General features: G+C 41.3%; 1 protein-coding gene across 1 annotated transcript in view; it reads left to right on the top strand.

Moving 5' to 3' along the window:
* The window catches only part of CNTN3 (contactin 3), a 174,859-nt gene that overhangs the window by 143,099 nt on the left and 16,103 nt on the right, over nucleotides 1-15,657 (top strand). Inside the window, exons 10-14 of the mRNA XM_081184048.1 lie at nucleotides 3,281-3,408; nucleotides 4,251-4,426; nucleotides 12,487-12,604; nucleotides 14,040-14,198; nucleotides 14,305-14,454. Of these exons, the coding sequence (XP_081040174.1) occupies nucleotides 3,281-3,408; nucleotides 4,251-4,426; nucleotides 12,487-12,604; nucleotides 14,040-14,198; nucleotides 14,305-14,454 (731 nt within the window). The remainder of the gene's footprint in view (nucleotides 1-3,280; nucleotides 3,409-4,250; nucleotides 4,427-12,486; nucleotides 12,605-14,039; nucleotides 14,199-14,304; nucleotides 14,455-15,657) is intronic.

The following is a 15,657-nucleotide window of genomic DNA, read 5'->3' as shown; positions in this document are numbered from 1 at the left end:
TGCTAATAAAGGCCTTTTTTAGAATACATTCTTTCTGCCATTGATTTGCTTTGTGTATATCAAAAAGGGTGATACTTAAATATAGGCAGTTGAAAAATACATTATCAATTCAGACACATGTTTGACTTCCAAGTACCTCAAAGTACTCTACATTTTTTATTTTAATTAAACAATAGGCATTGGTGTAATATGCCAGGTCTTCTTTCTGTGCCAACTCAGTGCTGCTGTCAACATTGTTTTGCATTGACGTGGCAAAGCCGATAGATGTGAACCACTAGAATCCTCTAAAAATGGAATTTGAGACTGTATAGCACCAACCAACCACATACTGCTATAATCTGTGGTGCTTATGAAATGCATCAGTCGTTTTTCAGTTCCATTCATAAGCAGCTTTCAGAGGTGCCCTTGAGAGCAAAGACAAATTTTGTAGCACAGATTTAATGTACAGATAGCTAACTAGTAGCATGAGAGGTAGATCTAGTCCCAAGGTAAGTTTATCTGTTTTTTTCCAAATTTTAATCAATTCACCTGGAAGGAAAAGAAGAATACTTAATATAAATTTGGGGTGGAATTCAAAGGAGCACTAAGGAGATGACTCCATCATTGCAAATGTTTCTGCTTGCCATACAATCTCCCCTTCTTCCACCACTTATTGTTCTGGGCATTCTCACAACCCCCTAGACCTGTGCAAGGGGAGAAGAGCAGGAAAGCCCTTTTGCACTAGTGGGACTCGTACTGCTTCCAGCTTTAGTTGAATCTGTGCATTAGTCTGGAAAGTGCAATACAGTGGTACCTCGGCTTACATACGCTTCAGGTTACAGACTCCGCTAACCCAGAAATATTACCTCGGGTTAAGAACTTTGCTTCAGGATGAGAACAGAAATCGTGCTCCGGCGGCTCGGCGGCAGCGGGAGGCCCCATTAGCTAAAGTGGTGCTTCAGGTTAAGAACAGTTTCAGGTTAAGAACGGACCTCCGGAGCGAATTAAGTACTTAACCCGAGGTACCACTGTCAGTTTTCAAACGTAATCTATTCTGGAACACCATTCAAGTTCCCAAACATTCAAAAACCGAAAACTCAATACAGAAGCCTCAAAACGGAAAACTCAATACTGAAAACTCAATACAGAAGCCGCGCTTCATGTTCAACTTCTGAGGCGAGTTCAAAAACGGAAGCATTTACTTCTGGGTTTACAGTGTTCAAAAACCGAAATGTTCATCAACGGAGATGTTCGAAAACCGAGGAACCACTGTATATAGTGCTTTTAATGGTTTTATCCCATTCACTCCCCACTACTGCAGCCTCCTCCACTACCACTTCATCCTTTAGTCTAGCATTCTGTTCCCAAACTGGGTGACCAGATGCCTATGGGAAGCTCATAAGCAGGATTTGAGTCTAACAGCCCTCTCCCTACATGTGATTTCCAGCAACTGGTGTTTAGAGGCATAGAGTCTCAAACACTGGAGGGGGGACACAGCTAGAGGAGGCAGTAGTAGTCCTGTGAAGAAGCCAGCAAAGACTCTGAACCAGTCTCTGCTTGTTGTGAAGGCACTCTTGCAGCTTGCAGCATGGCTGAAGTATGTGCTTTCCTATTACATCCATTTGTAGCCTGAATTTATTGCTTTCTTACAACCCTGCATGGTGCAGCTGAGTGCTGGATGAGAACTGGGGCCAGTCACTATCCGAGAATGATAAACTAGGATGGGGGAGAGCTCTGCACTCTGCCATGAGGTCCTTAGAGGAACAGCAAGATATAAATGTTAGAAATAATAAATCCCAAACCCCTTAAGCTCCCTTTATTATTCTGGAGTTATTTTCAAGAACTTTCTGTTCCACCATTGGGTAAACACTGTAAAGCAGAGATGGAAATGAGCTGAGGAAGTATTATCTCATGCCATTGCTCTTCTAAAAGCAACTCCCAGCTTGAACTCATCCATACTAAAGGGTTACATAATTATTATTTTCTCGGAGGACTGATTAATTTTAACGTTTTTTGTTGCTCCAAGATAGAGCTAAAAGGACAGAATTTAAACTAATTTTTGAAGTCATATATTTTCGGCTTGCATTACCATTTCATTCACCTTTTAGAGGATTGTGCATTAATCATACACCTTATACATAACATTTTCCCTTCTTGAATATATGTATCTGACTGCTGCTTGTAAAGTATTTGCAGTTAACAAGACAAAAGGGCCCGGTGCTCCCTGTTCAGTGCCGCACAGTTGCTTTGTCCAGTGTACTTATATATCCAGGTATTGTATGCTATGATTATTCCAAACTGGAATATGCCATAAATTGTGGGCTTTAATTTCCCTTCATTTCCTCCCTTGATTTCTCCGATGCCTCTTCCTCCCTTGACAGTCTTACCTTCTTTCAAAAAATAAAAATAAAAATCCTTCTCATCTGTAGCTTTATAGTAATATCCATTACCGACTCATAGCCACTGTGTGCAAAGCCTTTCCCCCTCCTGTGTGGAACAATCCTGTGATAGTGGTCTTTTCTGACTCTGTAAAGTAGCCCGGTGTATCCCAGAAGTTGATGGACTCAGCTCCCATTAGCCCAGCCAGCATGGTCAATGGCCAGGAATAAGAACATAAGAAGAGTGGTCCTTGTCATCCAACACTCTGTTCTCACTGTGTTTAACTAGATGCCAGTGGGAATCCCAGTAGCAGGACCTGAGTATAAGTACGCTGTCTCTTGGAAAGGATGACGTGTGTTGTTGTCCAACAAGGTCTGGAAGGCACTAGAAGGTGGCTCTAAAGAACACTAATCCAGGGGTTTATTTAGTTTGTTCAGGAAGCTCTACTCACTAGTACAGTCCAGAATACATCATCTGAAATTCCTATTATCCAGACCAGCCTTTCTCAGCCTTGGGTCCCCAGCTGTTCTTGAACTTCAAGTCTCATCATCCCTGACCCCTGGCCATTCCACTACAATAGGAGTTGTAGTGCATGTTGAGAAAGGCTGACCCGGACTGCTCCTCTCTTTATAACTTTTTCAATAGTTGGAGAATTTTAAAGGTTTTGGGTTGCTGTTTTGCTGTGTTTTCACTTCACATAGGCACAGCATCTCCAAGGCTTGTAAATGTAGGGTTGATGAAGCTGCCACATACTTTTCTTACTCTGTAGTCAGAGGAGGTTGGAATAGAATGTATTATTTCACTTTCTCTTAAGAACATTAGGGAGCTGTGTGTGTATGTGTTGCAATTAAAGCATTTAAAGAATACACATATTTCTTTTTGCAAAGCTACACTCTTTTTTCCCCATCTCTCTTATTTTTAGAATTTCACTATTAAAAGATGGAGGCCTCCGAATAGCTAATGTGAGTAAATCAGATGCTGGAAGTTATACTTGCCTGGCAGAGAACCAGTTTGGAAAAGCTAGTAGTTCAACTAGCTTATTAGTTACAGGTAATTAGATAGCTAATTGTCTATCAGTAGCAAATTGTATGAACTGAGAAATTTGTGAAACAGACATTCCAGTTTTAAATTTTCAGTTTACTTTCAATTAGTACTGCATGCACAATCCATGTGAAATATGTAATCAGCGCTCTTGCAAAGCTCATAGGAAAATGGTTTTATATATTAGACTGTTTATATTGAATTCTCTATCTTTCAGAGTTTTTTATATGGTGACATTTCAGCTTTTTCTATGAAACTTTCTGATAGTCTCCATGGACAGCCATATGAAATCTCTGTTTCCTTAATCTTAGTCTATACTTGACCATGCATTTGTGGAGAGGGAACAGGTTTACCGTTTTGAAATGGAACAAATTTTTGCTTTGAAAATATATGTGACAATTCCATTACACAAAAAGCAGGAAAATTGGGTTTGTGTCAAGGACAGTACTGGAGATTTTAAATGCTTTTTTTCATAATACATAAAAAAGTGCATTCCATATCCTCTGGTTGTCATTCTGCTCAGTCCTCATTCCTTAGGTTTTTATTTCTGCAGTATGTTTATGCTTATATTTTTTCACAGTGCATTCTTGTTTCAAAGGCAGATTTTGCACAGTTTCCGGTTTCATCGTATTTCCTCTCTACTTTTGAGATGTTTTCTAGCATTCCTGAAAGATGCTTGATTGGAGTTTGGAAAATCTTTGAGGCAGGGAAACTGTACTTAAGTGTTTGACTCAGTTTTGTGTGTGTGTGTGTGTTGTATACAAAATTATACTTAAAAATCAACAACAACTATGCAGGAAAGTAGAACAGTAATTCAGAGAGCTGAAACTGACTCTGCCTGTTCTCCACAGAACCAACTCGGATAACTCTGGCACCTTCAAACATGGATGTTTCAGTAGGGGAAAGTGTTATCTTGCCCTGTCAAGTTCAGCACGATCCACTGCTGGACATTAGTTTTACATGGTATTTTAACAGCGCATTGACTGACTTCAGAAAAGATGCATCTCATTTTGAGAGAGTAGGTGGGGTAAGTTGTAAAGTATTTATTTATCTTCTGGTTGTTATCGTTAACTATAATGGTCATCTGGAAAGGGCAAAAAATGATTTTACTAAACTTAGTACATTTGTAGCTTTTTAATGACAAAAACAATACATAACCATTAAACTGCTAATGATAGTGTGGGGTTTGCTGTATATTATTAATGGATTCGACGGTAGAGGAATTTCTGCAAAATAAATCTCACCTTTTTATTAGTTGTAGAAATGTACTTACAAGTGGATTGAATTTACATATTCTCTTTTGCAATAGCCCATCCATTTTGCCAGGATATTATTTTGCTCCACTCATTTATATACCCTTTTTTGGGTTTGAACATAACACCTCCCGTCCCTGGAAGATATAGCTGCTCCTGTTATGTCTAGGATGACTCCTACCATAAAAACCTTCTTGTAATTTATGATCTGCTTTGGCATCTCTGCCACAAAGGTCCGGTTTTCATGTCACAGTAAACCAGAGAATGGCTTGTCATGATTTCCTGAATGTTCTGCCTCCTTAATAGTTGCTCACACCCACTATGATCCTCTCCAAGTTTTTAGATTAGCCCAGGACCACCTCTAAGGGATCATAGTTAAGCTATCTTCTTAAGCACAACCTATAACCTTGGGACAATCCTTGACTACAAATCACGTTTGAGGAAGAGGGACCTTAAACCACAATCCTGGGTTAAGATGGCACAGTAAGTGGCCTAAAAATGCCTGAGAAGGTGCAGTCTCCTCCTTGGGAACCAGCACATTTGTGCCAAGCCATGGCTTAGCATGACAAGCAAATGCAGCCAAAGTGAGGCTAATTGCAGAGAACATTGGGCAGGGGCTTTGCCAGTGATATACCAGCTGTGGAACTCCCTCCCTAGGAAGGTTAGAGTGGCTTCTTCTTTAGTTTTAGGCAAGCTATTAAAACTTACTTGTTCTTTGTAGCTTTTAATTCTGCCCTTTCTCTTTACATGTGCATTTTTCTTGTTCCTAATCTGTTCCTCCTAATATTGCTTTCAATTACAGTTTTTGAATTGTGTGTTGCTTGGCTGGTGTGCTTTTGGATCAAAATGCAAATTTATAAATAATTTTATGAATAAATAAGAGAGTCCAAGTACCCATGGAATTGTGTGCTATATTCCCCTATAAAGTTTAAGGCTAAATTGGACCTGACATGAATCACATGATTGTGTCTCTCCCCCCCCCCCTTTCCTAAACATTATGCTTTTTTCTGCTTTTCTTTTGCTACATTCAGCTGGGGGCCAATCCAAATTGGGGCAGTGGGAAAAGGAGCAGAGAGATTTAAACTTTCTGGCCACACTTTTACAACTTATTTGCAGAAACAAAAACCAAAAAAAATGGACTCGTTGGCAGGATTTAAATAAACATTTACAATTTTATTTACAGAGAACAAGAAATATAACAGGTGATAACATAGTATTATGTACAAACAGCAGAATGCAACATTTGATGTAATAAACCAGAAGTTGGGGAAGTCACAGGGAGGGGGGGAATTGGAAAATGAATGTTAAGTAATGATATTGGATATTTGTTATCAGAAAAGAAAATCAATAAAAATGGTTTAAAAAAATAAAAATAAACTTTCTGGCAACACTGTGGCACCAACAGTAGCCCCGCTCCCAGGTAAAACAGCAGTCAAGAATGAACTCTCCTCTTGTTATAATGAAACTATCGTTTTTCCTTTTTTTCCAAATGAAAAAGACTAAAATTATAATGAAGTTATATCTAATTATAAGACTGGATTGTGATAAAATGCAGTGTTGGTACTATACAGCTTTATTCCACTAATTGCTAATGCCAGGAATCCAAAGCACGGCATGTAGTGTTCCACATACGTGCGTGGGCCAACTTTTTTCACTTCCAGTCTGCCAGCAGTCAATTCCCTCCCACCTCTTTTAAAACAAACAAACAAAGCAGAGGTTTTGGAAACCTCTCCAGCACAGCACCCCTTGAGGCCTTGAAGAACTGGGAGGCGGGGAGGGGCAGGGAAATCACATTACCATCATACATAACTTAGACCATTCCAAACAAAACCTGGCCTCTTTTCAGGTGGCCGGGTGTCCTACCCCAGTGTTAAGCATTGTTCGTTAGAATTGTTTTATTCAGCTTTTATTTTAAAGGGTGACGTCTTAACGATTAGCTGACAGGGGCTGAGACAGAGAGTGTTCTTTCAGAATGAGACACAGCTTATTGTCTCCTGCCTAGTTAAACTTCTCACCCTGGTTTCTAGCACCTGAGATGCAGTACCCATCTTCTGCAACTAGTAAGTACTGCAGGTCTTTTCAAGCCAAAAGAAGTAGTCTTGGGATCAGCTTGTGTGACCGCATCCTATTACGCTAGGCTTTCAGTTCTAGCCAGCGCTGCCTCATTGACTTTTAGAACTGCATTGCTTGAGAGCAGGGTAGCTTTTCAGAGCACGTATGCCATGAAGCTACTGAGGGAAAGAGGGCTGGAATTTCAAAGAGAGAGAAGCTACTGAGAGGCTTGGACGCTTAGACATAAAGACAGATCAAGTGATCGCTGCTTGACATGTGGCAGAAACTTAGCAAGTTGAACATGTTGTCCCAGCTTCTAAGCCCCACTGTATTTCAGCACCACCTCTGAAATAAAGATATAGGAAAGTGAATGGGTTGCACTTATGGGCCCACAGGGTCTAAAAAACCCTGCGCAAGGACTTTCGCTTGCACAACAGGGCTTTGCACACACACGCACCCTCTGAAATTGACTCTTGGGGAGTCAAGCGAACCCCAAGAACGGGGGGAAAGGGAAGGGGGTCATTTCACCTAGCAAGCTGCAATGCTTGTGCAAACAGAATGATTGGTAGAGGGTGACGTTGAATTCCACTCCACAGTAGACCTGGGCAATATGTCAGTATATCACCCAGGACAGCTTTGATGGGCAGACCACAATGACAGTTTCACTCAGCAGTATATCGCTGGTGAAACTGCTGCTGCTTCTGAGTCCTCTTTTCTTCAGCACACTGGGCACTGGAGGAACAAAATCTGCCGGTGCTGGAGGCAGAAGGACTCAAGCAGTGGCGGTTTCACCAGCGAAATACTGCTGAGTGAAACCGCCACCATGGTCTGCCCCTCATACTGGCAGAGGGAGATACAGCTGGTTCCCCCACTTCTTTAAACTGCTTGGCTGAGGAGCACACCACTGCCCTTGTCTCAGCCAAGCAGTTTTATGGAGCCTCCAACCCACCACCAGCTTGCACAAGCCAACTGCGGAGGGGGGCTCTGTAACAAGTGTTCCTGCTTCCCAGCTGATGGAGCCCGAACCCAGCTCCTGCTTGCACGGGAACAGAAGCTGGATCGCGTCTGCTCAGCTGGGGGGTGCAGGCTCCGTCACACTTTTCCATTGAGGGGTTCCCGGCTGCCTTCCCCTCAATGGAGAAGTTTAAAGGAGCACTGCCTGGCAAGGTTTAAAGGCGCACTCAGATGCAGCTGCTGGGCTGCTTCCACCTTCCCCAACCCCAGCCTCTGTTCCGTCTGGCTGCCTTCAGGTGCCACAGGGGCTCTGAGCAGCCCCGATCCCGCTCCTACTTGCACGCATTGTCCCCAGCCTGCCACATGCTGGGCTGAAAGCGCCTCAGGCCCCGCCACGAGAGCTGAGGTAGTTTCTCCCAGCACCTTGTCAGCTTGTTTCAACATTGCAGTTTATCGCCAAACCGCGATGTTTTGCTGGTGATGCATCGTGATGTTGAAAACCTAACACCACACAGCCCTACTCCAGAGCTTTATTCCTTTAGATGTCTGCTCTGGAACATTTGTAACTAGTTAAATCCAGTCCAACTTATGCACAGGTGTACTTCCTTTCCTAGGTGAGGTGAGCTCATCTCTTTAAAAGCAGGGGATTAAAATTAGAAGTTTTGCCCAGATTTCTCCAGTACTGTGGGAGTGAACTACAGATGGTCTTTGATAGCGTATGCTAATTGAGGTGACACTTCTTCAGAAAAGCACACACGAGACAGGCTAGAGAGCACACACGCATGCAGGCAGGTATGTATAGTCCTCAAATATTACATTTTGCCTGGTGTGTAGTAAGCTAGTCTCCACCACCACCACCACCCCAGATGTCCAAGCAAGTAAGGATTAAACAAAAATTGCCTTACCATTCTCTTGACGGATGATGCACACAGCTTCTGAACTGTCAACATGCTGCCTGTATGCCACTTCAGATATCACTGTGTCAGAAAGCCTAATATCAGCTGAAACTGGGTAGACATCAGTATTAGAAATGGTTACAGTGTGGTTACTGGTTTTAGTACCACCCAGACTGCTGGTGATTTCTGTTTCAAGAGTCAGCGTAGTGCCGGTCAGGGAAGGTGACCTTCCTGTCATTGTGACTTGACCACAGCAACACATATCTAATTTCACTGGCTGAAGATGTGAATGAAATCTCTCCAACTGCCAGAATTCCAAGAAACATTGACAGCTTGAGAGCATGTTGCTGCACCATTTTTGTAGTGCTTTCATGATACCCAATACTGAGTTACACAAAATGCTAAGGCTTTGGTAGCGCATCCTTGGTGATACGGTGAATGATTAATATTGGAACTCAACTTTCACTCTCTCTCTTGCCAACATGATATTGTTCACTGTGATTAGATACAGCATTGTTTTGTCTATTCAAACTTGTTATCGGAGAGGTGCGCAAGCTTATATATATATGGTTTGACAATCCCACAGGCAAATTTATACTTAGTGCAAGATTTATTTCAGCAAATAAATTACCGCACTGGAAAGGGTGAATGTGGGTGTCTTAGCCTTGAGGGTTGCTTTACACTGTCAGTTCTCACTGGTGTGTGAATTTATATGTTGTGCTCTCTGGAAGAATTTTGAGCCGCAGTTTTTCACACCAAACATCACACTCTTTCCCATTAATTGTATACAACACTTTTTAAAGGTATTCCAGCTTGTATTAAACATAGAAATAGTTAATCATTACCAGGTACTTAAGTTTTCAGTTAAGCTAGTCACTTCAAAAAACTGGCAAGGAGAAATACTACATTTGTTTTAAGACACTTTCTTTTAGATAAGACGTGACTTTGTATTTTTGGAAAGCAATGGCCACTTAAAATAATTTAATCAAAAGATTAAAGTGCAGCTGATTGAGATCATAAGGGAAACAGAAGGAAAATAAAGCATCTAAACCATATCTAGGGAACTTTTTTGAGCCTGAGGATTGTGTTTCCTGATTGCCAGTGTTCCAAGGTCCTTGTGTAAGTGGTGAGTGGACCCAAAAAGTGGACAAGGTGTGTGCATTAACATGCATGCATGCACACCACACATGAATGCAGCACACATAGTGTGCACACACCACCCCCAAAACGCAAAATCTTTCCTGCAATACAAAGAAGCACAATAATTAACATTCCCTCTTCCCATCGGTTCATAAAAACTCTCTTACCCAACCATCCCACCACAAACGAGAAATCTCCGTCCAAAAAAGACCCAATAAACTCTTTGCAACAAAGTCAGGATTTCTTTTTCTTATGAACATGGCTTCGTGCTTAAGAAGCTCTCAGTGGGCCGTCCTGTTATCTTCTCTGTCTCTCTCTTAACGGGATTGATTTTTGGCTCTTATGCACTGCTGTTTTTGTAGCCTTAGAAAAGAAAATGCTTGCCTAACTCCTGTCCTCTGTTTAGTTGTTATTCTTCATTTCTTTCATTATTTATTGTTGGTGTTATAGATTGTGAACAATCAAAATAAATTACTGGTGGTTTCCTGTAGAAGCATACATGCACAGTGTGAGATGATTTTATTTGACAGAAACACACAAGTGTCTATCTGACACTGATGCATTGTTAAGGGTCATACAAAGTGTGATGTCTTGAAGTGTGAAGTCACAGTGCTTCAGGAAGATAAAGTTTTGCAAGTTTGAAAAATGAGACACAGAGAGAGAGAGAGAACCACTTGTCAGCCTTCTGTCACTGGAACTGGAATTTTTAATGCTTCTGAGAGCTGCTCTCTTTTTAAGGAGATCCTCATTACAAACATCTCTGGATAGAACAATGAGTACTCAAGTCATTTGGCTTCTTTTTTTTTATAAGGTCAGTTTTATATTTGCTGCGCACCTGTCTGCCCAATTTGGGGCTGGATGCTAGTTTCAGCTAGTAATTGGGGGCATAGATAATATCAGAGTCAGATGGCAGGCAGAAGGTTAAATTGCTCAGGCTAAAGAGAAGAAGCAAAGACCTGGGATAATAAGAGACCCATTACCCCCATGGATAACTTGGCTGGTTATGTAGTTAACAAGGCTCAGACTGGGCATGGCAGGTGACAAGTGTTTTGTGCCCATAGTACATGGTGGCATCCAGCCACCATGGGTACTTACTCCTCTGTCTTACTTGCACAGGCAGAAAGAAGCCAGAGTTTGGCTACTGGGACTCCCAATTCAAAGTCCCATGGTATTCTATAATTATAGAATGGAATAGGAAAACTGATGGAAGGGAAGGATGGAAGTCAACGGCTCTATGGAGCATAAAGTAGGACATATGTAACAAAATGTGATGTTTTGTTGGTGGGTGTTGGTTGGGGATCTTAAATCTCAAAAAAAAATATTATTTTTTTAAAAAAAGTGCCATGGTATCCTTAGACAGAGTTTCTTCCACTAAAATGAAAGTTTCTCCCTTTACATCTAGGACCTTTTGACCCTTACTTAGAATCCAATCTGGGGTTGGAATTGTTTTGTTGTATGCTTGCTTCTAGCATCTTACATTTGTACTTGACATTTTTATTTATTATTTGTACTATTAACTTTCTATAGTAAAGGTACCCCTGCCCATACGGGCCAGTCTTGACAGACTCTAGGGTTGTGCGCTCATCTCACTCTAGGGGCCAGGAGCCAGCGCTGTCCGCAGACACTTCCGGGTCACGTGGCCGGCGTGACAAGCTGCATCTGGCGAGCCAGCGCAGCACACGGAACGCCGTTTACCTTCCCGCTAGTAAGCGGTCCCTATTTATCTACTTGCACCCGGGGGTGCTTTCGAACTGCTAGGTTGGCAGGCGCTGGGACCGAGCGACGGGAGCGCACCCCACCACGGGGATTCAAACCGCCGACCTTTCGATCGGCAAGTCCTAGGCGCTGAGGCTTTTACCCACAGCGCCACCCGCGTCCTTAACTTTCTATACTGCCCTTCATTTGAGGATCACAGGGCAGTTCACAACGAAATACAAATACAAAATGAGAACACAAAATACACAATAAAACAGAAACAAACCAATAAGACCCCTCCCACAAACACATTTAAAAGGCCATAGAATGTTAAGCAGCCCAAGGCCTGGTTGAAGAGGAACGTTTCCACCTAGCGTTTAAAGATGTGGAATGAAGGTGCCAGGCAAGCATCCCTGGGGAGAGCATTCCACAAGCGGGAAGCCATAGCAGAAAAGCCCCATTGTTGTGTTTCTGCCCTCTGGACCTCTTGTGGAGGAGGCGCACGAAGAAGAGCTTCAGATGATGATTGCAGGGTCCAGATCAGTTCATAAAGGAAGTCAGGTCACATCCACAATCCCAGTTCTTTTATTCATCTAAATTTAAAGGGCATCTTTTTATTATTCCCCTCCAGCTTTCTCAAAATTCCCCAGGGAAGCAAATCTAGCTACTGAAAATAATTTCATCTTCCTCTGTCATATTCTGTTCTATCTCTGCTGTGCATGCACATGCTAGTGCACACTAGACAGACTGCATTCCATGCAAGCAATTATTGATAGAAGTGTTACTTCAAAGCTGGTTTCTTCCTCTTGGGGACAGGTTGCAGCTCAGTGCGTACAGCACATGCTGTCATGCAAAAGGTTGCAGGTTCAGCCCCTGACATTTTCAGTTAGGGCTGAGATGGGCTCCTGTATGAAATTCTGGTAAGCTGCTGCCAGTCTCGTGTCAACAGTAGTGAGCTAGATGGACTAATGATCTGACTCAGCACCAGGCAGCTTCCTCTCTTTCTCTCTTTACCTGAAAAAAACCAAATGCTGTTGAACCAAGAACAAGCAAGCTAACTGAATATAAATTTTAAATATATATATTTATCTGAACAGAGTGCATCGGGAGACTTAATGATTAGGAATATCCAACTGAAACACAGTGGAAAATACGTGTGCATGGTGAAGACAGAAGTGGATAGTGTGTCATCTGCAGCAGATCTCATAGTTCGAGGTATGAGCAATGCTACTTACTTACCTAGCCGTAAGTAAACACCTTTTAGGGTGCTTCCAGATTGAGTCTGAGAGTTCTGTTGTTGTATCTAAAGTGTCAGACACTGCCTTGCAAACCTCAAGAAAGTGTTCCTTTTTGCCATGTTGATTTCCTGCTGGTTCAACATGTACATTGAGATCTATCAGGACCAGCAGTAGTGACAGAAAGAGAGCGACTGTATGTTGGAACTCTGGTTGATGTCCCTGTCAGAGAGTGCTAAATTAGTGGTGGTAGGAGATAGTTTCTGAATGTTTCTTTCTAGCTTCCCATAGGTTTCTGAGATGTTCCTCCTACTTCCTGAGATCTGAGGAAATGAACAGTACACAATACACATATTCACTTTATATGTTGCAGTGGGGGGGGGGGGTGCAGACACAGCAACTTATTGCTATTGAAAGCCCAATTGCTACTTAGTCTCTAGCAATGAATCAAGGAAGTTCCTAAAATTATATATTTTGACAACTATCCAGGATTCTCTCTTTTTTATATATAGATTACAAGCTGCATACTTGTATTTTAAACATAGAATGTGATTTAACTAAGTTGTTTTGTGTATGGAATGAGGCCTACTCCTGCAATAAATCTTCTGGAGGCTTGGGGGGGACCCAGCACAGGTTTAGGGGGCACAAGGGATAGGGGGAAGGTATCACTGTGCAAGTATACATCAATTCACAAATGAATACTAATTTGAATGAAATTTGTCTTTATGTGTTAAAGTGAATGTGACAATCTTCATCCGTGGTTACACTATTTTACTTCAAAATAACATTGTATTAGCTCTTACTTGATGTTCTCTGTGTGTGTTTTTATTTTAATGTGTATTTAAGAAGAAGAAGAAGAAGAAGAAGAAGAAGAAGAAGAAGAAGAAGAAGAAGACGACAGTAGTATATTTTGTAAACTGAAGAAAATCCTTATTTCCAGAAATGCTTAAGAAAGCTTTCAGGGTTAAATTGCTGTCCAGGGTGCTGATGCGGTTTTGTGCAGGGGAGAAATGACTACCAAGCGAACGTCATGGCAAAAACTGCTTTAGATAACAAATTGTCAAACCAAAAAGATGTATTAGCAGATTAAGGCAGGACATCAAGGACTAAAGTAAAAGACGCTGATTTGAAAAGGTAGTGAAAAGTTGCTGAATAAAGGTCCCCGGAAGAATACATCATCTGCTCTCTGCTTGTGAAACTGCTGTTTCAGAACTTGCTTTTACAACTATAAAATAACCAAGCAGGAGTTTAGTAAATGTAAAAAATGGCAGTTTTATTGCAATCTAAATTGTTTTCTTCCCCCCACAGTGCTGGCAAAATAGAAATCAGCTGGCACTGTGTTTAAAGATTTGTAGAATAAGTGCTGCCTTCATAACACCTTTCCAATTTAAAAATCTAATATCTTATTGCATTAGGCTCACCTGGACCACCGGAACGTGTAAAAGTGGATGAAATAACAGCTACCACAGCCCGGCTTACTTGGCATGAGGGCTTAGATAATCACAGCCCAATCGCTAGTTATACAATACAGGCCAGGACACCCTTTTCAGTGGGATGGCAAAGAGTCACAACAGGTAGAGGGAAATATTTTTGAAGTGTTTATGAAGACTACATTTTAATATTTTATTGTTATGGAGGAAACCAGGAATTTGCAATTTCTTTCAAAATACTCTGTTACAGTTCCTGATGTCATTGATGGGAAGACGTTCACAGCCACTGCAGTAGACTTAAACCCTTGGGTTGAATATGAATTCCGTATAGTTGCCAGTAACAAAATTGGAGGTGGAGAACCTAGTTTACCCTCAGAAAAAGTAAGAACTGAAGAGGCAGGTTAGTGGGTTTTTTGTTTGTTTGCTTGGTTCAATTGATACAAGTTCAGTGCAGCAGGTTTTCAAACCTTTACATTTTTTTAAAACTTTTGTAAAATTATTTGATTTTTTTTCTGTTTTTATGCAGTTCAAGAGATGAGTGCTTGGCACTCAGTGACTAACCAGATTTATAATACACAAGTGCTTGTGTGCTCAGATAACTTTTACATGAAGTTACATATTAATGCATATACTGAAAACCTTTCCCTTGTACAAAATGATAAACTAGAGAAGCCAAATTGTAACAGTGGGGTGCTTGCTGCAGTCCTGAATTCTGTTCCATCCAACGTAAAAAGTGTCACCTATCTGTTCTGCTAGAAGTTGTTGCCATAGCACTGCTTGACAGAATGGCTTTTGCTGGCATGTCTAATGCTTTGCTTTTGGCACCACTGAACATTCTTAGGTGAGGCATAGCAAAGCGCATATACTGTGGACCCTCACATCCTAAGATAAGGAAAACCAATTTCAGTCACCACAGGTTGGAGATTACTGGAGAAGGTCACTAAATAGTGGTGTTTGATGTGCAGCCCTGGAATATTTTAGGTAAAGGCGAGAAATAAGCCTACACAGGAATAAGAAAATTATTCCACAGTATTGCGGCTTTGCCATTGATGTTTAGAAAGTGGAAAAATTGTGAATACAAGTGAAGATCAGAGTATTCTTTGCAGTAGTCAAAACAACTTGTTTATATAGTTTTAAAAAATGGTAGAGAATAAAGTAGGTTTGTGTGAGTATTGAACAGGAGCACTCAGATAGAAATTGCTTAACGATTGTTTTTTCTTCTTCTGAGACTCTGCCACCCACGCTGACAAGGTGACTGCAACCTTTATGTAATGCTTGCACATGCTTCACGGGGTTCCTTTCCTCTTTGTAATACATACATATATTTTCTCTCCTTAGAATGTGATTGTGCAGTTTAATCAGCAGAGCACTGAAAAGCAGGATGTCATAATTCTACTATGATAAGAATTCAGAATGGCCTTCTTAATTTTTGTGCAGCTTTTTTTAAATTACTGAGCATAAATGTAACATAGAAACCAGCTCTGTCCGTCTTTGAGCTACAAGAATTCAAGCACTACCTGGGAGAAATCTGCCAGTCAAGCAATACTCATAGAACATACTCAGCACTTTGTAGACTTTGTCTGAAGAAGGGTTCCCTTCTTTC

The sequence above is a fragment of the Podarcis bocagei genome (genome assembly GCF_964188305.1).
Source record: "Podarcis bocagei genome assembly, chromosome: 2".
NCBI classification, from domain to species: domain Eukaryota; kingdom Metazoa; phylum Chordata; class Lepidosauria; order Squamata; family Lacertidae; genus Podarcis; species Podarcis bocagei.
The sequence above is the reverse complement of the archived record's forward strand: the minus strand, read 5'-3'. Positions and strand labels throughout refer to the sequence as shown.